At 52.7% G+C, this 27,074-nt stretch overlaps 2 protein-coding genes across 8 annotated transcripts; one reads left to right on the top strand and one right to left on the bottom strand.

The window, feature by feature from the left end:
- Positions 1–83: 83 nt before the first annotated feature.
- On the bottom strand, positions 84–21,478 carry ACTL6B (actin like 6B). Of its 7 annotated transcripts, none has more exons than XM_047713618.1 (16): positions 21,334–21,478; positions 19,366–20,029; positions 14,004–14,164; positions 13,132–13,208; positions 12,763–12,928; positions 12,384–12,484; positions 6,243–6,340; positions 5,470–5,564; positions 5,284–5,390; positions 4,511–4,600; positions 4,294–4,355; positions 4,067–4,181; positions 3,842–3,922; positions 3,650–3,745; positions 3,372–3,458; positions 84–371 (listed from the first exon to the last, which is right to left on the bottom strand). In XM_047713618.1, exons 3-16 carry the CDS (start codon positions 14,125–14,127, stop codon positions 291–293), a joined length of 1,380 nt encoding a protein of 459 aa, XP_047569574.1. In that variant the 5' UTR covers positions 14,128–14,164; positions 19,366–20,029; positions 21,334–21,478; the 3' UTR covers positions 84–290. The 7 variants fall into 7 exon arrangements, 6 of the variants coding, with proteins under 6 accessions (XP_047569574.1, XP_047569575.1, XP_047569573.1 ...); XM_047713622.1 differs by lacking the exons at positions 19,366–20,029; positions 21,334–21,478 and adding exons at positions 13,693–13,887; positions 15,880–17,035 and having other exon boundaries at positions 86–371; positions 13,971–14,164; XM_047713619.1 differs by lacking the exons at positions 19,366–20,029; positions 21,334–21,478 and adding an exon at positions 15,880–17,037.
- Positions 21,479–21,800: 322 nt separating this feature from the next.
- GNB2 (G protein subunit beta 2) lies at positions 21,801–27,031 on the top strand. Its single transcript, XM_047713623.1, has 10 exons — positions 21,801–21,991; positions 24,295–24,440; positions 24,635–24,673; positions 24,791–24,897; positions 25,227–25,290; positions 25,374–25,536; positions 25,632–25,698; positions 25,971–26,172; positions 26,261–26,477; positions 26,553–27,031. The coding sequence occupies exons 2-10, from the start codon at positions 24,384–24,386 to the stop codon at positions 26,657–26,659; spliced, it is 1,023 nt and encodes a 340-aa protein (XP_047569579.1). The 5' UTR covers positions 21,801–21,991; positions 24,295–24,383; the 3' UTR covers positions 26,660–27,031.
- The last annotated feature ends 43 nt before the right edge of the window (positions 27,032–27,074 follow it).

Below are 27,074 nucleotides of genomic sequence, written 5' to 3'. Positions count from 1 at the left end.
CTCTCCTCGCCTCCCCCCAGCCCCGCTGTCCCCACTCCCGCCACCCCACCCCCGGCCCAAGGAGGTCAAACTTTGTTTTCTTAAAACATTTTTACTCCTTTCAACCCAGAAACATCACAATCTAAGCGGACGAGAAGGGAGGGGTAGAGACGAGGGCTTGGAGGGTGGGGGTTTTGATCTGCGCCGGCGGAGGCCGAGCCGGGAAACCCTCTCCCCGCCTTTGGCGTCCCCTACCCCACCTCGGCGGACGGCGGGCGGCAGGCGGACGTGTGGGTGTTGAGGGGGCGCCCTCAGGGGCACTTTCGCTCCACGCACTGCTTCCCTCCCTCCTCATATTCCTGCTTGGAGATCCACATCTGCTGGAAAGTGCCCTGGGAAGGGGAGAGGGGGAGACGACAGAGGCCATCAGGACGTCCCTGGAGGAAGAGGGCGGGGGGTCGCGCCCTCCCACTTTCCACCCGTGCAGGCCCAGCCCCTTGGAAACCCTTCTCCTGCCCTCGGACCCCGGCCTTTCCACCCGCAGGGACCTCCCCAAGCCTCCCGGCCCTCCTTCAAATTCAGAGGGTGAATACCCCCGCTCACGTTGTTCAGTCATGACGTTCATTCATTCATTCAACAAGTATTTATTGCACATCTGTCTGCCCTGGGCCCTGCGCTGGGCTAGAGCTGGGTAGTGGAGCTTACAGCCTCAGGCCAACCAGCCTCCCCGCCTCGCAGTTCCTCCTGTACCTGTCACTCCATCAAGCCTTACAAACTTGTCCAGTCTCCCACATTCCCAAGAAGAATCTTTCCTCCGCCCTTACTGGAGTTGTCTTTATTCTACACGCCACCCCCACATTGAATCTTGCGCCTTGAGGGTCTCTTGTGCTGGGCATCTCGGACTGTCCCTTCTTTGATGGTTGCTTCATCTCTTCCTGAAAGCTGGTGCCTGGGTCCCTGGTACTGTCCCTCTTTCTCTCCTGGGCTCACAGTCCAAGCCGTCCTGAACCAGCTCATCCACTCCTAGGACTTATGCTCAGGTACTAAAACTCCACCCCTCCCTCAACCTCCCGTTGCTGAACCCGAATACTAGACCCAAATACTCAGCTGTCTTTTGGACACTTCCTTCTGAGTCCCTCAGGACTGCAAACTCAGTATGTGCACCACTGAGCTCCCCTAGGCCTGACCCAGACCTGCTCCGGTGGTCTCTCTCACCTTCTACACTAGCGCTGGCCAATACAGTGGTCATGGAGCACCTGAAAGGTGGCTAGTCGGAATTGAGATGTGCTCTACAGTTATAAAATACACTACGGATACTGAAGACTAAGTCCAGGAAAGAGAATGTAAAAAAAATCTCATTTTTAGGGGCGCCTGGGTGGCTCAGTGGGTTAAAGCCTCTGCTTTCGGTTCAGGTCATGATCTCAGGGTCCTGGGATCGAGCCCCACATTGGGCTTTCTGCTCAGCGGGGAGCCTGCTTCCCCCTCTCTCTCTGCCTGCCTCTCTGCCTACTTGTGATCTCTGTCCGTCAAATAAATAAAATATTTTTTTAAATCTCATTTTTATATTGATCACATATTGAAATGATAACATTTTGGGTATAAATAAGGTGCATTTTTTTTAAGATTTTTTTTTTTAAAGGAGGGACATCTGGCTGACTCCGTTTTTAAGTAATCTCTACACCCAATATGGGTCTCGAACTCACAATCCCTAGATGAAGATTCGCATTTCTACCAATTGAGCCAGGCAGGCGTCCCAAACAAAGTATATTCTCTAAACTTAATTTCTCCTGCTTCTTGGGGGTCTTTTAAAATACGGCTACTAGAAAATTTGAAGTTGGATGTGTGGCTTGCGTTACATTCCTGTTGGACACAGCTGCCAGGAGCTAGCACCCTGGGTGTCATTCTGGGCTCCTTCCCTCTATCTTCTTGATCCAAATGCTGCCCGCATCCCGTCCGTTGGACCTGTGATGAGCTCCAGGTTCCACAGCCTGACACGCACTCCTCTGTCAAGCTCCCGTCACAGTGGAGACCACAGCAGCCCTCTTCAAGCCGCTCTCCACTCGGCTGCCCCGGTGAGCTTCCTGACCTCCGGTCTGACCGCGTCTGCCCGCGTCTGCCCATTGCCTAGGTCTTGCCTGCCTCTTTCCATAGCCCAGGCACCGTCTCTCCCTCTTTGCCTCGAGAGTTCTTAGTCTTCCATCTCAGCCTGAATGCTCCTTAGGAGGCCCTTCGTGACCCTTGAACTAGATCAGGTCCCCCCTTGTAGGAACACCCCCACACTTTAATGGCCTGCCCCTGGAGCGGGGACTAGGTCGGGCACGCAGGTGGGGCCACCGGAACTGTATGGCTGACAGGTTCCCAGCCCCCAGCTGACTTTGCACTGTCAGCTTCCTGTCGTTCTTTTTTTCTTTTTTAAGATTTTATTATTTATTTATATATTATCTCTGCTGAGCAGAGATCCCAATGTGGGGCTCGATCCCAGGACCCTGAGACCATGACCTGAGCTGAAGGCAGAGGCTTAACCCACTGAGCCACCCAGGCGCCCCCGGCTTCCTGTATTTCTGACCCTTGTCTGTCTCCCTGGGGGCCGCCCCTCTAGGAGATGTCCTTCCCGCTCTGTCACGGCCCCGCTGTCTCCTCGGTGTGACTGACACCGTTAGTTGAAGTCTTCACCTCCAGCTCCCCGCTCAGTGTCGTGCCTGTGCCCAACAGCAGGCCCAGACAGAACTCCCCGCCTACTGCCCCAGAACCAGCCTGCCTATCTCCCTCTATCTGCCTCTTACCCACCACCCCCGTCCCTCACTGCTACTCACTCTGTGACTCCTGGACAATGGAAGGAGCATCCTCTCAAGGTCCCCCGTGTCCAGCTCACACCCTGATCTCCAGAGACTCATGCCTGACGTAGTCTTCCCAAACACGACTGGGACTGTCATGCTTCTTCCTCTCCCCAAATCTTCAGTGTCTCCTCTCTGCTTAGCACAGTGGGAGCCTCAGCCACAGTCTCAACCCCCACCAGTCTCTCCAGCTTCCTGTCCTCCCTGATTTGTCCTGATGGCAGAGTCACCCTTCTGGGAGCACTAACTACTCTTTCTCAAAAATAAATATTTGTTGGGGCGCCTGGGTGGCTCAGTGTGTTAAAGCCTCTGCCTTCAGCTCAGGCCCTGATCCCAGGGTCCTGGGATCGAGCCCCGCGTCGGGCTCTCTGCTCAGCGGGGAGCCTGCTTCCCCCCCTCTCTCTCTGCCTGCCTCTCTGCCTACTTGTGATCTCTGTCTGTCAAATAAACAAAATCTTTAAATAAATAAATATTTGTTGAATGAACGAATAAGGAGGCAAGGGGATGGGGCTGTGTGGGTCTGCCCCTTTCCCACAGCCAGGGCCCCTTCCCTCTCACCAGTGAGGCCAAAATGGAGCCCCCGATCCAGGGGCTGAACTTGCGCTCCATGGTGCTGTTGCTGGCGATGAGTTTCAGCCGCATGCTCTGGGGGGAAAGAGGGGCTGGGGGAAGCAGACACCTGGGTTCCGGGAAGGGACAGGGCTGGAAGTGGGAAAGTCTGGGAAGCCACAGGGGGAGGGGTCTGCTCTGGTGGCCAGAAGCCTTGCTATTGGGGAAGGAGGAAGGATGGGGTCCTGAAGAGCTAAGCCAGGACCCTGGCCGGGGTGGTCCCCTACCGGCGGGGTCTTCTGGGAAAGCTCTCGATTGAGCCTGTCCGTGAAGCCCTGGAGCAGCGTGTTCCCGCCAGTGACAATGACACTACCATACAGGCCCTGGGAGCAGAGAGGAGTGCGCCTTCAGGGCCCAGCCCCTGCCAGTCTCCCCGCGGCTCCCGGGCCCCTCTGCCCAGACACAGACTCAGGCCTCACCGGGCGGATGTCGATGTCACACATGCCGATGCTGGTGGTCACCACATGGCCCACACCCAGCATGGTGTTCCCCGACAGGCCCTGCCGAGAAAGGTGACCTGGGGTTTGGGGCCTCTGCCCTCTCTCCCCAGACCCCAGGGATCCTTTCCAGCAACCCCCCCTACAACACGCGGGCCTCTGGGGAATCCAACCAGCCCCTAACCAATACCTCCCCCGGGGGCCAACCTTGACATTGGAGGGATCAAACAGGCCCTCTGGAATGCGGAGCCGCTCTGCCCCGTAGTCTGTGTTGTAGCCGTTGGGCATCTCGTAGTGCACTGTGGGCATCTGTGCAGCCACCCTGACCAGGAAAGAGAGAGACTCTGCCTGGGGGTGCTCACAGAGGACCAGGGGCACCCCCAGAGTCCCAGACCTGCCCTCTTGCCCACCCCTGGGCTGGGGGTGCCACTTACTGCTCGTCATAGGGAGAGTCTGAGACCTGCAGCACAGAGGCCTGGAAGTCCTGAATCACCTCCTGAGGACCCAGGGAGCTGGTCAGGGCCCGGGCTCCCTCCGCAGCATCCCCAAGTTGCCCACCTGCCAGGCCTCCCTGTCCCTTCCCCTCTACTCATGGCAGGGGACTAGTTGCTGGGGAGGGCCTGGGGCTGTTTCGGGGGACTCTCTCCTCACGTTGCACATGTAGTTATGCCAGGACTTGGAAACCTGGGGTAGCTTCTCCTTCTTCTTCCAGTTCGGAGGGGCGCCCTCCCGTACGGGTTCCTGTTGGGGCGCAAAGCCTCTGAGCACCCTTCCTCCACTCCACCCCTGTCCAGCCCACCCCGACCACACCTGTGCTGCTGCCACTAACAGGCACTGGGTTCTTTGCTCTGTTGCCTACAAAAGGGGTCTCTCCTCCTTCCCTGTCAAAGGAGAGAGAACAGGGAGAGCCTGTCCCCATGTCCGCCACTCATGCAGCAGGGACAGCTGATCTGAAAGGCCCCAGCCAGAGAAAGCTGAGGCGGCAGGGAATACAGTGGGAGACCAGAACCTTAAAGAAGCAGCCTTTTCCTGAGCCATGTTCCATGTGGGGGTCCAGGGTGAACCCCCGTAGGCAGTGTCTCAGCACTCCCAGCAGCCCTGTATGCTGTTAATGCCACTTCGCAGGGGAAGAAACCAAGGTATGGGGAGCTTTGATCTCCTGCTCTGGGTGGCACAGTGCTCACATGGCAAAGGCAGACTTTGAACCCGGGTCTATCCCGCTTGCCCTCATACATCCTGCTACCAGCTGGCTGTATGACCTTGGCCACATCCTTCAGCCTGTCCGATCTCCGATGCCTCGGTTATAAATTAAGGAACTGGACCCAGGGTCCTCTGAGGACCCTGCTGCTCCCTGCTCTGATATCTAGTGGGTCAGTGCGTCAACAGTCACAGGGTGGGTGCCCAAGACTCCCCGGAGACCCCACCTTTGCTGCAATCATGTAAGGTGGGATGATGTCGATGGCCATTTCCTGGAAGAGCTCCCGGCACTGCATGGAGATAAAGTCCCCTGCCAGGGGTGACTTGACGATGCCTGGAAAGGGAGGGGGTGTTAGGGGTTGGATCCACTCCCCGCCAACCAAAGCATCCCCGACCCCTGTCGAGGTCCCCACCTTGTTGCAGGACATAGCCATCATGTACTGGGATGGCTGTGGTGTGGGTGGCCCCACTGTCCAGCACCAGGCCCGTGGAACGTCCGTTTGCAAAGCTGGTGTGGGATGGGTAGGTCAAAGAGATAGCACCAGCAAGTGAGGGGACTGGAGCTCAGGTCTGGCCTGGTCACTCTCTGCTTTCCTGGTCCAGCCCATCCACAGTCTGCAAATCTCTCATTCTGGCTTATGACCCATCACTGGAGAAAGGTTCCTGAGACCCCGGTCTCTTCTTCCCTGTCTGAATCACAACTTCTTCCTCTTTCTCCTTCCTTCTGCCCTCCCAGTTTCTCTTTAGTCTTTGTTCAGTGCTCTGTGGGCACCTTGAGATGAGGGACCCTATTGCCCCAGCACCTAGCACAGGGGCCAGTACAAGGCAGAGACTTTAAAAAATGAATGCTGATTGGCTGTTTGTGGCTGTTTCCTCAATGTTAGATATTTCTCCCTGTTCTCTCCAGTCCCAGCCCCTGCTGTCAATGTGGTCCCACTCTCTCCCACCCCCACTCCCCACCCCGGTTCAGCCTGATCCAAGGAATAGGAAAGGGCTGCTGATCTGGCCACCCCAGGGTCAAAGGCACTTAGCCCACAGGGGTCCTTCTGCACTAATGGGGTACAAGGTGGGTGTCTGCCCCTCCAGGACACTATCTCCACAGAATCAGGTCCAGCCTCCTGCTCCACACACCGCAATCCCCACCCTGGCCCTCCACCCAGCCAGGGCAGCTCCTGCCAGAGGATACGCGGTGAGCACAGCCGTCTTGCATAAGAAAAAGGCAGGAATGTTGTACTGCTCGAACATCAGCTCTGTCAGCTTCTCCCGCTTGGCCCGTGTGTTCCACTGGGGAGAAAGTGCAGGAAAGGAGGCTTCAAAAAGGGAGAGGCACAGAAATGCGCGCACACGCACACGCACACACACACACACACAAACTTGGACTGGGGACAGAGATCAAGTCTCTTGATCCACACAGACCTTTAGAGTGTGAAAGCTATGAAGAATTTCAAAGGTTACAATCCAAACCCAGCTGAAAAAATAAAAGCTCAGGGAGAGTGACTTGACCAAGTTCACATACAAAGAAAGCTTGGTAGAGCTTGGTAGAGTCATAGTCTCTTGACTTCTGGCCATCGTTCATTATTGTACCATATATATTTTGACTCCTTTCAGCCTCCAGTTTATCCCTCTCTTCCTCACTTTCAGCATCTCAGAGGCAAGAAAGCGGAGAAGAGGATTTCTGGTAGGAATTATGGGTTGAATTAAAACATCCAATGTTATCCTCTTCCAAGATCCCAGCAAAAGGGGTAATTTAGGGGCACCTGCGTGGCTCATTCAGTTAAAAGCGTTTGCCTTCAGCTCAGGTCATGATCTCAGAGTCCTGGGATCGAGCCCTGCATCAGGTTCCCTGCTCAGCAGGGAAATCTGCCTCTCCCTCTGCCTTTCCCCCACTCATGCTTTCTCTCTCTCTGTCTCTCTCTCAAATAAATAAATAAAATTTTTAAAAGGGGGCACAATTTAAAAAGATATAAACCCATGGCACCTGGCTGGCTCAGTTGGTAGAGTACTCAACTCTTGATCTTGGAGTCATGAGTTCAAGCCCTACTTTGGGCATAGAGGTTACTTTTTAAAACAGGGGGGCGGGGTGCCAGGGTTGTACAGTTGGTTAAGTGTCTGACTCTTGGTTTCATCTCAGGTCATGATCTCATGGTTGTGAGATCAAGCCCCTCATCAGGCTGTGTACTTAGCGCAGAGTCTGCTCAAGATTCTCTCTCCCTCTCCCTCTGCCCTTCCTGCTTGTGCTCTCTCTCTCTCTAAAATAAATTAGGAAATCTTAAAAAAAAAAAAGGACACAAAGCCACAAAAGCTAACCAGCACATGAGAAGATGCTCAACATTGTTAGTCATTAGGGATATGAAATTTGAAAGCACAATGAGATACCACTTCATACCCACTACAGTGTTGATAATAATTAAGGAAAAAAGAAGGACATAGAAACACTGAAACCCTTGTACATTGCTGTGGGAAGGTGAAATTGTTCAGCCACTACGGAAAACAATCAGTTTCTCAAAAAGTTAAACACAGAATTACCATATGGCCCAGCAATTCCACTCCTAGTCATATATCCAAAATAACTGAAAACAGGTACTGAAATAAATCCACATACACAACTATTCAAAACAGCACTATCCACAATAGCCACAGATGGAAACAACCCAAAAATCCATGAGTGGATAAATTAGAAAAACAAATTGTGGTACAGCCATACAATGCAATGCTACTCAGCCATGAAACAGAATAAAATGGTGAATAAATGCTACAGCATGGATGAACCTTGAAAATATTATGCTAAGTGATAGAATACAGACATGAGAAGTCACATATTGTATGATTCCATTTATAAGAAAGATCCAGAATAGATACAGTCATTGAGACACAAACCAGACTGATGGTTGCCAAGGGGAGGGAGAGTAGAGAGAAACTGGTTAATGAAGATGTACTTTCTGGGGCACCTGGGTGGCTCAGTGGGTTAAGCCTCTGCCTTCGGCTCGGGTCATGATCTCAGGATCCTGGGATCGAGCCCCGCATCGGGCTCTCTGCTCAGCTGGGAGCCTGTTTCCCCTTCTCTCTCTGCCTGCCTCTCTGTCTACTTGTGATCTCTCTCTCTTTCAAATAAATAAATAAAATCTTTAAAAAAAAAAAAAGAAAATGTACTTTCTTTTGGGGTGGTGAAAATGTTGGGGAACTAGATAAAGATGACGGCTACACAACATTGTGAATGTGTTACATGCCACTGAATTGTTAACATTAAAAAAGTTAATTTTCTGTTGTGTGAATTTTACCTCAAAAAAGAGAGAGAAGAAGAGATAGAGAGACACCCTCAAGGTTTGGGAATAATAAGGAAGGAAAAAACAGCAACATAGTTTCGAAGGTTGGAAATCAGATAGTTAAGTGGTAACTGAACAAATTCAAGAACACAGATTCCTAAGCTGGTAGTGGAAAAAGCCAGGAACAACCTGTGTCAAACTGTAGAATCCTCAGAGGGTTCAGGAATTGGTAGTTTCGAGTACTTGTGGCAGTTAAGGTCAAGGGCAAGCTAAAATAAGATTGTTTAAAGCCATTCAAGTGACAGCTCCCAAAACTCTCTCCCCAGTTCCATGTCACTAGGATAGTACCCACCCCAACCTCTGCAGAAGACTGGAAGTTTATTCCCTAGAGTAAAACTGAGGGTCTCTGTCCTGGTGAGACACTTGACACAGTCAGGAGTGAAGACATTATACTTAAAAGAGGAGAAGTAAGTGATTCCATGCATATTAAATGGTGATAACCTTAGCCCTATTCCCTCACTTGGCTCCCAGAAAGGGGAGGGCCAGTCCTGTCTGTAGGGTACAAGTCTTCCCCATGGGTTACATCAGAGATCTAAAGACGCCAATTATCAGAGGCTTCCTAACAATCATCCCAGGCAAGTCATCCTGTAGCAACATCCTTTATCATGACAGTCAACAAGTGCCCCATCCCACAGAGCCTACAACCAGTGTTTCAGTCCACCACTTGCAAACATAAGCACACAACCAAGGATTTCTCAGAAATCTGAGAAAAGTCTCACAAATGAGATTGAGACCTCCCAAAAAGGGCAGGGGGAAAAAGCAATTTGGAAGAACAGAGACCATGCAGGGAAATGAAAACTTCCCAAAACAGAAACAAAACTAATATTATTCTGAGAAAACACATGATACTGCACCCATGAAGGAAGGACTGGAAGTCCTAAAAAGTAATATTCGTGGAACAAAAAGAGCTCTTGGAAATTGAAAATACAGGAGGAGAGATGAAAAAAAAATCAATAGAAGGGCTGAAAACAAAGTTGAGGGAATATCTTGGTAATTAGAGGAAAAGAGAAAAGGAAGGAAAACACAAGAAAAAAAGATAAGGAAATGAGAGGACCAGTTCAAGAGGTGCAAAATCCAAATGATATTTTCCAAAAGACAGAACAGAGAATATTGAGAGAAATATATCACCAAGGGGTGCCTGGGTGGCTCAGTTGTTAAGTGTCTGCCTTTGGCTCGGGTCATGATCCCAGGGTCCTGGGATCAAGCCCCACATTGGGCTCCCTACTCAGCGGGAAGTCTGCTTCTCCCTCTTCTTTTTCTCCTCTGTTTATGCTCTTGCTGTCTCTCTCTGTCTAATAAATAAATAAAATATTTTTAAAAAGAAATATATCATCAAATAAATAATCAAAACTACTTAATTGAATAATTACTGACTTGCTTTTTTCACAGAATTGAGAGACATAGGTTTTCAGATTGAAGGGACATATTGAGTTTTTAGAGCAATGGACGAAAATTAAACAATACAATATGGAGAAATTATACAACACTGAAGACAAAGTGAAAATTCTACAAACTTTCACAAAGAAAAACATTAAACCAAAAGATCAGGAATTAGATAGCTCTGCCCTCTTTTTTTTTTTTTTTTTTTTTTTTGTTTAGTAAATTTAAAAAAAATTTATAAACAAATAATGTATTTTTATCCCCAGGGGTACAGGTCTGTGAATCGCCAGGGCTCTGCCTTCTTGATGGCAACAATAGGTGCTAGAAGCACCTTCAAGATTTTAAAGAAAAATTATTTCCAATCTGGAATGTTATACCTAGCTAAGCTATCAATCACAGTCAGACATGCAAGGTCTTAAAAATTTTACTTCTCATGACCTAAGGCAGTTACTAGAGGATGTGCTCCAGGAAAACAAGGGAGTACATCAAGAAAAGGAGTAATGAGATACAAGAAATAGGACCTCTAGCATAGGAGAGAGGTGAAGGGATGCTTTAAGAAGAAGGTGAAGAGAGATGTCAGGATGAGAGCTATGTCCTTTGTGTAGAAGGGAACAAGTCCAAAGTGGAGCAAATCAGTGGATCTTTGGAGAGACTCCTTCAAGAAGATGAAATTGATAGAATATCTAATGGAGGGGTGCCTCCATTTTTTTAAAATCTTATTTTTTTAAAGATTTTATTTATTTATTTGACAGAGAGAGATCACAAGTAGGCGCAGAGGCAGGCAGAGAGAGAGGGGGGAAGCAGGCTCCCCGCTGAGCAGAGAGCCTGATGTGGGGCTCAATCCCAGGACCCTGAGATCATGACCTGTGCTGAAGGCAGAGGCTTAACCCACTGAGCCACCCATGTGCCCCAAATAAATAAATTCTTTTTTTTTAAAGATTTTATTTATTTATTTGAGAGAGAGACAGTGAGAGAGAGCATGAGTGAGGAGAAGGTCAGAGAGAGAAGCAGACTCCCCGTGGAGCTGGGAGCCCGATGTGGGACTCGATCCCAGGACTCCAGGATCATGACCTGAGCCGAAGGCAGTCGTCCAACCAACTGAGCCATCCAGGCATCCCCCAAATAAATAAATTCTTTAAAAAAAAGAGTAATTAATGGAGTTAATGTTTTGAGAAAGGATATAGATAATATAAACAGATAAGTAATAAGCAGATATATAATTTAGGGTCATATTATTAAATAAATAGAAAGTTAAGCAAAATAAAAACCAGTACAATATTCAGTTCTAGGAAAAACAGCTGTGCAGGAAAGAGAAGTGACAGTAGTTTATTGCCTATCCCAGACCTGATTAGCATACATAACCATAACTGTGTAAATACAGAAAATGATTTTTTATAACTTTAAAAAAAGATTTTATTTTTTTATTTGACAGAGAGATAGAGAGCACAAGTAAACAGAGCGGCAGGCAGAGGGAGAGAGAGAAGCAGGCTCTCTGCTAAGCAGCTGAGCCTGATGCGGGGCTTGATCCCAGGCCCCTGGAATCATGACCTGAGCCGAAGGCAGCCACTTAACTAACTGAGCTACCCAGGTGCCCCAGAAAATGATTTTTTTTAAAGATTTTATTTATTTATTTATTTGACAGACAGAGATCACAAGTAGGCAGAGAAGCAGGCAGAGAGAGAGAGGAGGAAGCAGGCTCCCCACTGAGCAGAGAGCCCGACGCGGGGCTCGATCCCGGGACCCTGGGATCACGACCTGAGCCGAAGGCAGAGGCTTTTAACCCACTGAGCCACCCAGGTGCCCCCAGAAAATGATTTTTTAAAAAATTTAAAATAAAACCATATTTAAAGGTGGGGAATGAGGTCAGTGTGTGGTGTGAGCTGAAGAAAGAGAGCTCAAGGTTTCCTTCCTTCCTTCCTTCCTTCAAGAGTGTACACATTCCCAAGGCAGGGGAGGGGCATAGGCGGAGAGAGAGAGAGAGAGAGATGGAGAGAGAGAATGAATATCCCAAGCAGGATCCAGCTCAGCATGAAGCCCCAGGTGGGGCTCAATCTCAGGACCCTGAGATCATGACCTGAGCCAAAATCAAGAGTCCCAACATTCTACCGATTTTCTATGGTGGGAAACCAATGCCTGAAACTGTAAAATCCATAAGCAGCATTTTGAGTGTGATATTTAGAGATATGGAGTACATGATAAAACTTATCTAAAAGAAAAGCAGGTGCCTCTGGAAAAGGGGAATGTAAAGAAGGGGATATGAATGGTAGTTCTTTCCTTAACATAGTTTATAAAGCAAACTGATTATGTACATATATAACATTGGCAAAATTTTTAAGTTAAAAGATCCAAAAAGGACTTTGGTGGGGGGAGGGGAGAAACAGCAGTAAAATAAGCCAGAATGCGTAAAATATATGAATGGATAAAACAGGAGGAGGGAGAGGGATAAAGACTAAAACCAGAAAGGAAAAAAGTGCTTGAAGGTGGTGGAGTTGGAAGAAAAGTCCGAAAAGTTAAGTGGAGTGATGATGGATGGCAGATGCTTTACGGGTGGGGAAGAGAAGTGAATGGCAGAAAGGAGGCAGGGAGCCCCTGGGGCAGGACTGGGGTTTGGGTAAGGCACTTACCGGGGCCTCGGACATGAGCACTGGGTGCAGGTTGGGCTCAGACTTGACGTGTTTACTGTAGGTATGATCCAGAATGGCACGGAAGCATTCCCAGTCTTCAACTGGGGCCAGGAGACCAGCATGAAGAGATGAGGGTGGGCCAGCAGGGGTCCAGGGACAGGAAGCAAAGCAAGGAGGGAGGCCAAGTCCAGGGGAGGGTAAGTGAGATCAGTTCCGGCAGAAATCCCCCCTTCCTAGGTATCTGTCGGGCCCCTGGGCTGGGAACCAGGCAGCTGTGGGCAGCTGCAAGGTAGACTCCATGGGTGTGGGGTGATTGTCCCGGGTTGTGGTGTGTGGGCTCCGGGTCTGTGGCGGGAGACGGTGGGTGGGGGCTCCTTACTCATGCCATTCTTGAGGGGCGACATGACCTCCGCTCCATCCCGAGGCACATGCAGGGCGTTGGTGTCGATGTGGAAGATCTTCCCTTTCTTCTCTTTCTCCCCCTCCAACTCCAGCCCGCCCCCCTCCTCCGCGGCCAGCAGCCCCACCGTGGTGGGGAAGTCAGCCTGGAGGGAACATGGGCAGGAAGAGGGATCAACCTCCTGCCCCTGTCCAGGCCCATAGCAAGGTCCTCAGCCCGCCCACGGGTTTATTCCCACATTCCCGCTCTCCAGAGCTTCTCTCTGGGTTGTGAGAACCCTGGGTCACTAGGAAGCATGGAGCGGAGTCTGGAGCCCCTAGGACTCGGGGATGGGGCTGAAAAGCTCACCTTGGGGCAGTCCTCTCCAGCGTACCCAGCGCGGACTGAGAAGGAGCCAATGTCAAAGACCAGCGCCCCCACCTCATCTGTGCAGGGAGACAGGTGTATGAGGGGACTTATTCCAAACTCTCCCCGCTATCCACCCCTCCCCCCGCCCCGGCCCTGGATAGCTCTGAGAGGAGGTCAGGGCAGAGACACAGTTTCGCCACCTTCAACGCTTGCCAGGGCAGGTGGGAGCTCGGTCTGGAGTCTGGGGTCCTGGGAGTGGGCTCAAGCCTACAGAGTCCCTTCTTGCCCGGTGGCCTTATTCAGGCCACTCTCTTTGCCGGGAAAGAAGGGGCCAGAGGAGGGGTGCGGGAGGGGGTGAGTTGGATGGTGGAGAGTGAGCCCAGTGCTCGCGAGCGACCTAACCGGGAGGACCAAGGTAGGAGTGGCGCAGGACCCAAACCCGTTCGAGCACCGGGTGACAGGCCCTGAGGTGCCCAGAGCTTAGGTCGCGCGGGTTCGGGGTGCAGGGCTGCCGGTGAGGCCGCGACAGGCTGGGGAGCCTGAAGCCCGAGGCTAGCTCACCTCCGCCGTAGACGCCCCCGCTCATAATGCCCTCTCAGCGTTGCTCACGGCCCGTGGGCGGCGGCGGGATCAGCACCAAGGCGGCCGGACAGCTCCCGGGATCCCGGGCGGGGCGGGGCGCGCCATGGCCAATCAGGAGGCCGGATCCCCCGCCCCCAAAGGCGCCGCCGATTGGCTACAAGGCTAGACAATAACCTGACCGGGGGCTGCTGCTTTAAAGGGGCAGACACCTCAACTTTAAGATTTGGGAGAAGATAGCCAAGGACTTTGAGACTAACCCCAGGGGATAGCCAGGTAGAGAGCAGACGTACGAAAGAGATGGAAACCTTGTCCATCTGGACCAGGACGGCGCGGGATGACTGACGGGGCCCCTGCTCCCTTACTTTTGTAAATGGGGTGGAGGAGAGGGCACCATAGTCCTGGAGAGTTGTCCATTCTCCGGCTCCTGAGCAAGGTTCTGCCATTCTCAGGCCTGAATGAAATCACAGGGCAAAGGAAGGAAAGGAAGAAGGGAAGAAGGAGAGGTACAGGAGGGGGTGTGTCTCCATCTTCTCCCCGTTTCTTTCCACCCTTGTCTTTCTAATGGCCCCTCTTTTCCTCTCCCATCCCAGGTGCGTGGGCCCTATACATACACGTGTACCCGTGCTCAGCTAACCCATCTTTAGCTTCCTTCCCTCATTATTTCTCCCCAGCTCTTTTCCTGGCCTGCTACCACCTCCACAGCAGTTTTAATAGCAAAGGGGAAGGCGCAGCTCCAACAGCCTGGCTTAGCTGAGAGACTCTTACGTGAGCATGTGTAGATGTGTGCCTGAATGTATGGGTTTATGCGTGTCAGGGTATGTGTGCATACGCATGTATGTGCGTGTATGTATATGCATGTGAATACGTTTGTTTTGAGGGCACTACCACCTACTTGCTGAGGGTGGGGGGAGCACTAAGACCATGGATGGTGGGTTTCAGCACCCCCTACCAAAAGACCATATATGGCACAGGAAGAGGGTACCTTGTGACAGCCAATGCCCCAGCAGTTTCTCTGCTCACCAGATGCCCATTCTGGAAGAGGCTTCGCCAGCCCCTCCCCCACAAAGGACAGATGGTTTAAGATGGCTCATTGATTACCCATTGGCAACAATGGCATTTCACATGCCCAAAGCTGGCTGGGAGTCCAGGCCTGGCACCTCAGACTGGAGGTGTCCGCGCTTAAGTGGGAGAGGTGAGCTGTAGGGGAGAAAGCTGACTCTATTGGGAAACTGAAATATTCCTGAGAGACTTAGTTATTGGCCTCTATAAATGAGACCTGGATGACTGGATGAGCCCCTTGACCTCTTGGCACCTGCATTTCTTTATCGTCCACAATTATTATTATGATTATTATTGCTGAGGTGAGGCTTAGGGGGACACTGCAGTGGAAAGTGATTCTATTCGTGGCCTGCCCCTCTCCTTTTGTTGACATTTAATGACATTGCTTCACTTCTCTGTCACCCATCCCTTAACCCAGTCGGGTCTCAGATTCAGAGACTGCCCCAAGTCAGGAGAAACCTCACTGATAATGGATCCAGCCCTGTCTTGGGTCACACACCCAACTGGGGCAGAGCCTGAGCTATAACTCACAGCTCTGATCAGCCAGTTGAGACATGACCTTATTTCATAATACTTCTGCATCCCAGTCCAAGCTTCACCATCCCTAGTTGAAGGATGGCTGGGAGTGAGGACAGTCTGATGCCAGAATCAAGTGTCTGGCTAAGAGCTGGGCATGCAGGACTGTTCAGTAAACACTGGTCCTGAGAATGTTCCTGGGGAGCTTTTGAGGCTTTACTACTATTATTCATAAGTTAGAAATTGGTAGTGTTGTAATGAGAACTGAATTTTCCTCTCATGGTTGGTGGAGAAACTACAGCTGGCTGACTACACCCCTGGACTTGATTTGCCTTCCAGTCAACTGTGGCCAATTTCCATGGGTCATTCTGTTGTATTATGATTCCGTTGCATTATTTATGTAGTTCAGGTAAAAGATTACTAATACATTTCACCATCCACTCATCGATTCAGCAAACATCTTTGTGCAAGGCACGGGAGTACCAAGATGCGTAAGATCTATCCCTGCTCTCAAGGGGTTTTGGTGCAATGGGGAATTCAGACATGCATGAAAGTGGGGGGAAGTGAGGGCCTGGAGGAGGGAGGGGCTACCTGTCTCTGAGAGCCCAGGGAAGCTTCTAGAAGTGAAGTGTGAGCTGAATTGTGAAGGATGAATAGGGTTTCACTGGTGAACAAGGTGGGTCTTCCACACAGAATAGCATGTGCAAAGTTCTAGAGACATGAACATTTCTGGCATACATAGAGTCAGGAGCTCTGGCTTGAAGGAGGGTTGCAGATGAGCTGGTGGCAGAGACCAGAGTCAGGGGGAAATGAGACTGGAAAAGTGGACAGAGACCAACTCGTTCATACTTAAACTCTATTTTGACTTGGCAAACACATAACATCCAGTGCCTGGATGTAAAGCACTATAAGTGCTTTACAAATGTTAAGTAATTTAGCTCTTGTAATAACCCGACTATCATCCCCACTTTGCATGGGAAACAGGCATGGAGAGATCAAGTGACTGGCCCAAGGTCACTCAGATAGTAAATGACAGAGCTGAGGTTTGAACTGTGGTGTGTGGAAAGTATTGATCCTGGGGAAAATGTTACCTTGTTTCTATTCATTTCATAAATGTTCTCTAGGGGCCTGATAGACACCAGGAATAACATGGCTCACATAAATTGATGTGACTCTCCTAGGGTTTAATGTCTTATGCTGGAAGATGGAGGGTTAAATAATTAATTCCACAAAATCATCTGGAAGTTCTCACATTCCAAGCCCACATTCAGGGTGGCCAAAGATGGACATCTGGTAATGAGGTGAAAGGTGGTGGGGCCCGCACCCTCAGACCCCACACCTTGGAAGTGATTTGGCATCTTGGTGATGGTCTATTCCTTGCTCGATGAGCTCTCCCCCAGTCCTCTGCCAGAAAAATTCAAGAGTCCTGGCTTCACAGGGAGCCCCTCCCTAGTGAAAGTGGTGAGTGCCCAGAAAAGGCCGCAATAGGAGTGGAGCCAGCATTGCAGTGGGGCACAAACAACAATGTGGTCGGGCAGGCAAATTTTAAACTAAGCCTGTGAAAATGGAACTGAATTTTCCCAGCTGACAAAGAAGTCGTCTTGGAGTGGGGGTAGAAGGCGTTCTGGGGGGGGGACAAGACCCAGCCTGTGTGTCATGAAGTTTGGCCCTTCTCATGGAATCAGTGGGCAACTACTGCATAGTTTTTGTTTTTGTTTTTTTTTTAAGATTTTATTTATTTATAATGACTGAGAGAGAGAGCATGAGAGGGGAGAAGGTCAGAGGGAGAAGCAGACTCCACATGAAGCTGGGAGCCTGATGCGGGACTCGATCCTGGGACTCTGGGATCATGACCTGAGCTGAAGGCAGTTGCTTAACCAACTGAGCCATCCGGGCACCCTACTACATAGTTTTAAACAATGAAGTTATATGATTTAATTTGCATTTTAGAAAGGTATGTCTGGTAGCTATTTGGCAGATGAATAGAGAGGAACTAACTTAGAGGTCAGGATACAGGCTAGGACTGGGTAATAGTATTTGGCATATGGCAGAAGGGATGGATTTAAGCAATATACAAGAGGTAGCATGGACAAGATGTATCTACCAGTGACACAGATTGCTAGCCTTACATCAATGGCCGCCTCCCTTCTTTCTTTATTAATAATGTTTTAGGTGGGTATATGGCTAGAGACTACATTTCCCAGCCTTCCTTGCAACTGGCCAACCTCTGAGCAGAAGTTAGGGTTGTCCTTAAACAGGAAAGAACTTATGCTTTCCACCCCACCCCCTTCCCAGTGGGTGAAATTCAGGTATGATTGTGGAAAGCTGCTTGGGCCATACTAGACACAGAGGTGGAAGCTAGGTGCTGAGGATGGCAGACATGCCCCCACAGTCCTGGAGGATCTATTTTAAAGTTGTCTCTTGGGGTGCCCGGGTGGCTCAGTTACTTAAGCATATGCCTTTGGCCCAGGTCATGATCCCAGGGTCCTGGGATCCAGCCCTATGTCCAGCTTCCTACTCAGCAGGGAATCTGCTTCTCCCTCTGCCACTTCCCACCACTTATGGTCTCTCTCAAATAAATAAATAAAATCTATAAATAAATAAATAAAATTGTCTCTTAAGCTGTCGAATTTTGGGAACTCTTTGTTATAGCAGCTTGGCCTAGATTTTTTTTTTTTAAGATTTTAATTATTTATTTGACACAGAGAGAGAGAGAGATCACAAGTAGGCAGAGAGGCAGGCAGAGAGGGAGGGGGAAGCAGGCTCCCCGCTGAGCAGAGAGCCCAATGTGGGGCTCGATCCCAGGACCCAAGACCTGAGCCGAAGGCAGAGGCTTAACCCACTGAGCCACCCAGGTGCCGCTTGGCCTAGATCTTAACCAGCTGATCATCTCTGGATATGGGGAATGAGGGTGTGAGAAGCTCCTGAGTGGGTGGTGATGCCATTAACTGGGCCAAGAGATTCAGAGACAGAGTAGTGTTGGGTGGGGTGGGATGGGGTAGAAGATGATTAATTTAGTTTTGAATGTGTTGAAGACGACATGTCTGTGACCAGTGGTGTATAGTAAATGGTTTAAAAATCCGCTCTTCTGGGGGCGCCTGGGTAGCTCAGTGGATTAAAGCCTCTGCCTTCGGCTCAGGTTATGATCTCAGGGTCCTGGGATCGAGCCTGCATAGGGCTCTCTGTTCAGCAGGGAGCCTGCTTCCTGCCCCCTCTCTCTGCCCGCCTCTCTGCCTACTTGTGATCTCTGTCAAATAAATAAATAAAATCTTAAAAAAAAAAAATCAGCTCTTCTGGAAAGGGGAGCCCTGAGCTGAAGCCTTTGCCAATTTCCGTGGTATAAATAAATACTCCCATCGTGACAATGAAAAGTTACTTCTATCCACATGACTTCACTGAACAAGGAGTTGGGAAGAGAGGTGCACACTGGGCTCTTGTGAGCTGGTGTGAACAGACACAGCTGACTCCAGCACGCCACTGTCTGTGAGCAACCACGTGAAGATACTCAGGTTGCAGTTGGACACACACCAAGTCTACACTGGGGGTGGGGAGGGTGGGGAAGAACTCTGGGCCTGAGATGGAGATTTGAGAGGTATAAGCAACTCAAGGACAGTCACAGTAATGAAGGAAGGCACCAGTGAGAAAAGGAGGCTGAGGCTGGGATTCTGAGAGAAACAATGTTCACGGAGGCCTGGAGGAGGAGGGGAGGACCGAGGAGAAGCCTGAGAAAGGAGAGTCAGAGGAAGGAGGAAGTGGCCCATGCTGTGAGAGCCAGGTTCTCCACATGTGCTCCAGGGCTCCCGTTTTCTCAGAGAAACTGGTCACCCATTGGCCATTCCCCAACCCTTCTGTATCCTTCACCTCCCCCAGCCCCCATCCTTCCCATTATCATCTACAGAAGTTCCAGTAGCTCCTAACACAATGCAAATACCTTGACTTCGGATTCTCCTCTCACCATATGTAGCCCCACCTTTCCACCCCCACCCCTTCCAAGTCAGGATTCCCAGAGCTTTGGCCACTTTGGTTATCTCCACTGCCTCCTTTTTTTTTTTTTTTTTTTTTTTTTTTTTTACTTACTCTCAGCCCACCACAAGCAAAGCAGTCACTGCAAGCACTCTTGACGAAGTCACCAATGGCCTCCACGTTACTTAACCTCATAAACACTTCCCAGTCCAGTCTTGCTTCATCCCTCCACAGCGTTGAACAGAGTTTGCCATTCCCTTTTTGGAACATTCTTTTCTTTAGGGTTCCAGAACTCCACATTCTCCTGATTTTTCTGTTAGCTCTCTGACTTCTCCTTTGGCAGCCTGCTCTCCTCTGCCTGACCTCTAATGTTGGAGTTCCTCAGGGCTTGGTCTTAGGCCATCTTGTCTTTTCCCTGAACCTCTTTATGACTTCATCTGCTCTAAAATGCCACTCATTCTCAAGGCTCGATTCCAACTCATATTATTCTGCTGAGCCCCAGACCTGCATAGACAGCCACCAAAATATTCTCTGCACTTCTCCTAGGCACTACAAACCTAACATGTCCCAACTTAAAACTTTTGATCTTCCTCCCCAAATGTGTCCCCTCTCAAATGTTCTGCTCTTAGCAAATGGCACTTCCAAGCCAGCAGTGCTAATTGTCATTTCAGTGATCATCTACCATCTGTCTCCTCCGTAGACTGTAACCTCGTGGTTGTATCCTCCAAGCCTAGGACGGTGCCTTGTACATCGCTGAGACTAAGCGAACGAACGTTTGCTGCGTGAGTTAAAACAAAGAAGCATATTAGCCAAAAGTGAGAGGAAAAGTGAAGCCAAAAGGTGAGAGGAAGCAATGTCAGATGCACTACAGAGATTAATAAAATTGGGTTCTGGTCCTAGGCTGCCAGTTTTCTAAGTGACTTTTGGAAAGTCACTTCGCCCATCTGTAGATTGACAGGAAATTGAAGTGAATTATCTATAAGATACAAGGACCTTATATCTACAAGGACCTATAAGGTCCTTATATCTATAAGATATAAGGACCTTATAGATAATTCTATAATTCTAATACCTAACTAATTCTATAATTCTATAATTCTAATACCTAATATAATTCTAATACCTAATATAATTCTATAATTCTATAATTCTAATACCTAACTGACATCTATCATCTACTGCTAATATATCAACCCTAACTGACATCTATCATCTACTGCTAATATATCATTGAATTAGTGCGTGCACATAAAAGGGATTTTCTATTCGTGCATAACGAAGAATGTGACTTTGGTTTCTTTTCTTTTTTTTTAAGGTTTTTTTTTTTTTTTTTTTTTTTTTTGGACAGAGAGATCACAAGTAGGCAGAGAGGCAGGCAGAGAGCAGGGGCGGGAAGCAGGCTCCCCGCTGAGCAGAGAGGGCGATAAGGGGCTCAATAGATCCCAGGACCCTGAGATCATGACCTGAGCCGAAGGCAGAGGCTTAACCCACTGAGCCACCCAGGCGACCCTCTTATTTTCTTTAAAAGCAAAAAACAAAAAAGAAAAAACTGTGCTTTGAAAGCTTTTTGTAATGCCTGAGTTGAGACTACAAGAAGTTGTCTACTTTGGTACTTTCACTTTTAAATCGGATGAGGGCTCAGTGAAGGCTGGTCATTTGACTTGAACCTTCCAAAGCATTTTCACAATGTCACAATCTCCTAACAATCGAACGTGACTCGCAGGGCAGGCAGCAGTCAACACTCATTTTACAGATGTGGAAACTAAGGCCTCTATGCTTACATTCTCAGTCCTTTACAGGGAGGGTCCACGAGAGCGTTCCTCAAGAGGCCAGGATTGATAATTACTGCACAATTAAGTCGCTAAAGCTGCCTTGGTTCCTATCTCAACTCTGCAGTCCTAGGAACCTGCTTCCACTACTATAAAACGGGGACAATGCTAGTCCTGAAATTCACAGCACTGTCGTGAGGATTAAATAAATATGGAACTCCGTAAATATGAGGTATTGTTACAGGGTCACGCGCTCCAGTAGAGTTCTACAAAAGCCCACGCTGGGGGACTTCCCGGGCACGACTCTTCTCACCATTCCCAGGTTCAGGGGACCGCACCACTCCTCGGGGACTTTCAGAAGAGCAGCTCTCTCCCTCCGCCGCCTCAGGGCCACGGGCCCACTGCGGTGCGGGTCGGGATCTCACCCTCACGGTCCCAGCCCGTAGAGGGGCGTGGTCTCACCGGGGCAGGGGCGTGGCAACCAAGAACTGGGGCGTCAAGCTCCCCGGCCCAGTGTGGAGCCGCCCAGTCCGGGAGGGTGGGTCACGTGACCAGCGAGCGGTTTCCTCCCCACCCCCATGTCAGTACCACTTCCGTCAGTCCCGGGGGGGGGGTGTCTTGCTCCTTTTCGGGAAGCAAAGCATTCGTTTTGGTCCTTTTTGCGTCGAACTAGTTTGGTGTAGTATCTTTGTTGTGACGGAGTCAATCCTTGCCCCTTAAGGGGTCTTTTGCCTTCCGGCCTCCCCCCAACTAAGGAGTTGGTCTCGCCCAGCCGGGCCCTGGGCGCGGCGGCGACGGCCGCGTCACTGGCGGGCGGGATCCCTCCGCTCTGGGGAGAGCAGCGCTGGACGGTTGAGTTGGGGTGACTGAGGAAATCCATCCGCGTCGCCGCCGCTGCCGCCTCCGCCGCGGAGGAAGACAGGACCTCCCGCGCTCCTCGAGCGACCCTTCGCAGAATCCCACCGCCACAGGTACTTCCGCTGACAAAAGAAGTCCTCGTCTCCCCCAGCCCCAAATTCCCGTGGGGGAACCTCTCTTCCTTCTGTCGCCCCGGTCTAGCCTCTTGGGAGCGGACGTAGCACCCCAGACCTCCCCTCCCTTCCTCTGGCTCCGTCGCTCCCAAACCCGGAAGGGGAACTGGGGGGACCCTCATCCCCAACAATGCGCGCGCTCCCCGCACCGTCAGGGGCATTTTGCTTCACCCCAGACCCCATCCCAGCCTCTCCTGCCTCTTGCTCCCTGGGAAGTTGGGGGGCCGAATTCCGGGCTTCCTCTAGGCCCCGTCCCGCCCCCTTCTCCCCCATCACCACCCTCCCGTTTGCCCCTGGGTAGCACCCCTCGTGTCCTCCCATTTTTCACCCATGCCGGCGTTCGCCTTGCAAAACTCCAGAATCCTCAGAGAGGCAGGCAAGGCCGCGAGGCCACCCTTCCCTTAGCCTCCACCCTCCCCTCGATCTGGGTTCTGTACGTGTTTTCTGGTCGCGTTACTCTAGACCGGAGACCTCGGCACCCTGTTCCCTCTACTAGCCCTAACCCCAAACCCAGCTCCCGGACGCCCTTATCCCACGTCTTGCTTTCTTTTGGGCAAAATGGAGGTCGTGGGGGCCGGAGGGCCAGGCCCACTGCGCTTCGCAGCTAGGCACCGGCCCGCGCCTTCCAGCTGCCAGATCCGGGACCCTCCCATGTCCCCTCCCCTTCGCCCAGCCAGACCTGCGGAGGCGGTGGCACCCCCATTTTTCCTTGGGGCCCCGGCTGCTGTATGCCCAGATTCCGGGGGCCGCCGAGGGGGCCTTGGAGGGTGATGGGGACTGAGGGCTGGAAGCGTCGCCCCCGCCCCCGGCGGCTTCCTCCCGGCCTGTTTCCTTCTGCCCCTGGCCTCTGGCGTTGCCGCTCGGTCTGGGCTGCTAGCAGCTGGAAGGAAGGGGCTTTGTCCGGAACTGAGGACGCGGAATGGGAGACTTTGCCCCCCACCGCAACAGGCTCCCCGCTTTTTTGGAGGGGCATCCCCTGGCGCTAGTGTAGAAAGCTGAACTGGCAGAGGGGAAATGTCAGTGGGGAAGAGGAACGCCCAGGGCCTGGGGAAGTGGGAGCTGGGTGGGGGACGTCTGGGTCGACAGAGTGCAGCGTGCACTGCCAGATCACACAGGTGTCCGGAGAAGGGGGCAGGACTGCGGGCCCTGGAGCGGAGCCGGCCGGGCCCCTGGGGCCCCGACGCGGAGCCCAGAGGCTGGGCTCCTGAGGTGCCGAGGGCGCAGGGCCGGGCCGCTTGGGGCCGCCAGCCCGCCCGCCAGCTCGCGTCTGGGAGAGAGCAGCTCCGCGCCTCGGGGCTGGGGACCTCTCCTCGGAGCACTAATTACTCGAGAGCGGCTCCCACGGGCTTTCTGCGGGCGCTCTGGGACGGGCGGCCTCGGCGCTGGAGGGAGCAGCGGCTTGGGGCTGCCTTCCCCGCCACCCTTCCCTCCGCCCGCCAGGGGCGGCTAATGGGGCGCAGCCGGCCCAGGGATTATCCGGGGTGAGCCGTCCCGAACCTATTAGTGCCAATCGGCTTTCCCAAATCCTGTAAACAGCCACCCTGGCTGGTTCTGGGTTGGGGTGGGAGGCTGGGTCGGGCGGGGGCGATGGGGCCGGGGGTGGGGTCACCCACCCTACAGGTCTCTGCCGTGGATGCGGTTGCCTTGGCAACAGGGCTAGGGTGGGGGCACTTCACCAATGAGGTGCTCTCAGTCCGGGTGACGGTTGCCTAGGCAACCCCACGAACAGCCCAGCTTCCCCCTGTGGTCTCTCCCCCACCCCAGTCGAAGCTGGGGGTGTGTGTGGAGGGTGTGCGGCGTGTGGGGGTGAATTTAAAGAGGCACCGCCCCTTTTAAAATTAGGTGCTAGGAGGGCGGTGCCTGTGCGGGCCCGGGCGGACTCCAGGTCTGTTTTCCAAGGGACTCTCCCCGCCCCCTCCCCTCCCCCCCTTCGTCCCCCCTTCAGTTCCTGCCGCGGGTGTCCCGCCCGGGCTGCTGTCCGAGGGAGGGGTTTCCCCTGCGCTTCCTCTTGCGCTTCCCGCTCCGTTTCCGGGGGGCGGGAGGAAGATTGGGGAAGTTACCTCTTCCTGGGCAACATCTCTCCTGTGCCAAAGACCCAGATTCTGCCTCGCGAACCGCGGCCGCCGCTGCTGTCCCCTCCCCCCCACCCCACCGGCACTTACCCCTTCCGGGCCGCTCTTCAACCCCGCCTTTTCCCCCTTCCCCGGCGGCCTTGGGCCTGACGTCAGCCCTGCATCCCCCAGGCCTCGGGCCAGCGGCGAGGAGCTGTCTCCCCCAGCCCCCGTCCCGCGGCCCCCAGCCGCCCCCAACCCCGCCCCACGGGCCCGGCGCCATGAGTGAGCTGGAGCAACTGAGACAGGAGGCTGAGCAGCTCCGGAACCAGATCCGGGTGAGGGCCTGACCGCGGGGCTGGGGAGGCTGAGCCGCCAGGGCCAGGTGGCCTAAATGGACTGGGGTGGTGGTGGGGGGTTCTTGTGTGTGCGGCTACCCTAGTCTCTGTCTCCTCTTCTCCACTCGTCTGTCACCCCTTCCCCTGCCTCCTCCTCCTCTCCTGCCTCTGATGAGCTCTGCCATCTCTTATAGGATGCCCGAAAAGCATGTGGGGATTCAACACTGACCCAGGTGAGATGAATCCAGGGCTGAACCTGGGGTTTAGGGAAGGAGCGAGGGTCGGAGTCGCACTACTTGGTGGGCCATGCCGTCTGAACCCCTCTGAGCACCTTCTGCCTCTACCTCCAGATCACAGCTGGGCTGGACCCAGTGGGAAGAATCCAGATGAGAACACGGAGGACCCTCCGTGGGCACCTGGCAAAAATCTATGCCATGCACTGGGGGACAGACTCAAGGTGTGTGTGTGTGTGTGTGTGTGGTTGGGGCCGTGTGCTGAGGGGTGTGTTTGCCCTGGGCTGAGTTTGTAGCAGGCCGACTGGGGCAGGGGTTGCAACCTGGCGGATCTGGCGGGATGACCGGGATGCCTGTGTGTTGCTGAGCGTGTTTGGGAAGACAGTGACTCCCAGACAGCCCCAGGGGGTGGGAAGCAGGAGTGCACTGGCAGGAATTTTCTGGCTGCTGCTGGGGTCAGCAGGTCTGCTGCTGCAGAGGGCCTCGGTGTCCCGTCTCCAGAGGGAGCTTCCCACCCTGACCCCTCTGCCTCTCCCCTGCCACTTTTCAATAGGCTGCTGGTCAGCGCCTCCCAGGACGGGAAGCTCATCATTTGGGACAGCTATACCACCAACAAGGTAGAGGCGGGGCCTGAGGCCAGTTGTGGGGGGGCCGCAGGCCCTGGCTGGCTCCGACCCTGGGCACTGCCCCTTCTCTCCAGGTCCATGCCATCCCTCTGCGCTCCTCCTGGGTCATGACCTGTGCCTATGCGCCCTCAGGGAACTTTGTGGCCTGCGGAGGGCTAGACAACATCTGCTCCATCTACAGCCTCAAGACCCGCGAGGGCAATGTCCGGGTCAGCCGGGAGCTACCTGGCCATACCGGTGAGAGGGACCTGGCAGGGCTCGGGGGCGCTGTTGCTGGGGGAGGGGCTGTGCTGCCAGCCCGAGAGCCTCGGCTGACCAGCCCCTTTCCCCAGGGTACCTGTCATGCTGCCGCTTCCTGGATGACAACCAAATTATCACCAGCTCCGGGGACACCACCTGGTGAGGCCCTGCCAGGGCTAGGTAGTTGGGACTCTCCGATACTTCCTGCCTGGAGTGCCCCTGCCTTGGTGTTTAGTATGTAGTGTGTGCCCGGAGCGAGCAGGGTGTGTGGGGGGGGTCTTCTGAACACTTGGCCTCCGTTTCCTGTGACCCGGTGGCTCCGTGTGCCCCCTGCTCGGACGTTCTCTCAGGGCTGGGCTCGCATGGTTGGGGTGGGGGGGGTTGCCCTGTATCCCTCTCTGATCCCTTTCTTCTTTCTGTCGTGTCTCCAGTGCCCTGTGGGACATTGAGACAGGCCAGCAGACAGTGGGTTTTGCTGGGCACAGTGGAGATGTGATGTCCCTGTCACTGGCCCCCGATGGCCGCACCTTTGTGTCTGGTGCCTGTGATGCCTCTATCAAGCTGTGGGATGTGCGGGATTCCATGTGCCGACAGACCTTCATCGGCCACGAGTCGGACATCAATGCTGTGGCGGTAAGTTCCGGGTGGAGCCGGGCTGGCCCGTCTGCCAGGCTCCCAGCTCTGCTGTGCCCTTATCCCACTCCGGTCCCTTGCCCTGCAGTTCTTCCCCAACGGCTACGCCTTCACCACCGGCTCCGACGATGCCACCTGCCGCCTCTTCGACCTGCGGGCTGACCAGGAGCTGCTCATGTACTCCCACGACAACATCATCTGCGGCATTACCTCTGTTGCCTTCTCCCGCAGCGGCCGGCTGCTGCTCGCCGGCTACGACGACTTCAACTGCAACATCTGGGACGCCATGAAGGGCGACCGTGCAGGTGCGTACTGGGTGCCAGGGGGTGGAGTGGGTGTTGGGCCCAGGGAGCCTGGGTTCTGACGGTCCTCCCTCACAGGTGTCCTCGCCGGCCACGACAACCGTGTGAGCTGCCTCGGGGTCACTGATGATGGCATGGCTGTGGCCACAGGCTCCTGGGACTCCTTCCTCAAGATCTGGAACTAACAGCTACCACCCCACTGGGCCCAGGCCAAAAGGGGCCCTGCCCATGCCCACACTACAGGCCGGGAGCTTTGGGGCTGGGTACACACCAAGCCTCCCTCCTCGGGCCACGGGGCCTTGGGTCCCTGCTCCCCTACCCAGGTTTGGTTCCTCCCGGGGGCCCCCACTGTGGAGATAAAGATGGGGATAGAATGGGGGAAGAGGAGGGGCAGAAAGCCCTCATCCTTTTGCTGCCCTGGGGTTGGGGTCTCGTCCCTCTGGAGGGCCAGAGGCAGGAGGTAGAAACTCCAGGGGCTGGCTTTTTTAAAACTGGTTTTATTTTAATTTTTATTATATTTTCAGTTTTTCCATAAAGGAGCCAATTCCAACTCTGTACCTGGTCTCTACCCTTGTGTCTTTCTCATTCCAGGTCTCTGCT

The sequence above is a fragment of the Lutra lutra genome, chromosome 18 (assembly GCF_902655055.1).
Source record: "Lutra lutra chromosome 18, mLutLut1.2, whole genome shotgun sequence".
Lineage (NCBI taxonomy): Eukaryota > Metazoa > Chordata > Mammalia > Carnivora > Mustelidae > Lutra > Lutra lutra.
Note: the sequence above shows the minus strand (reverse complement) of the source record. Positions and strands in the feature narration are given on the sequence as shown.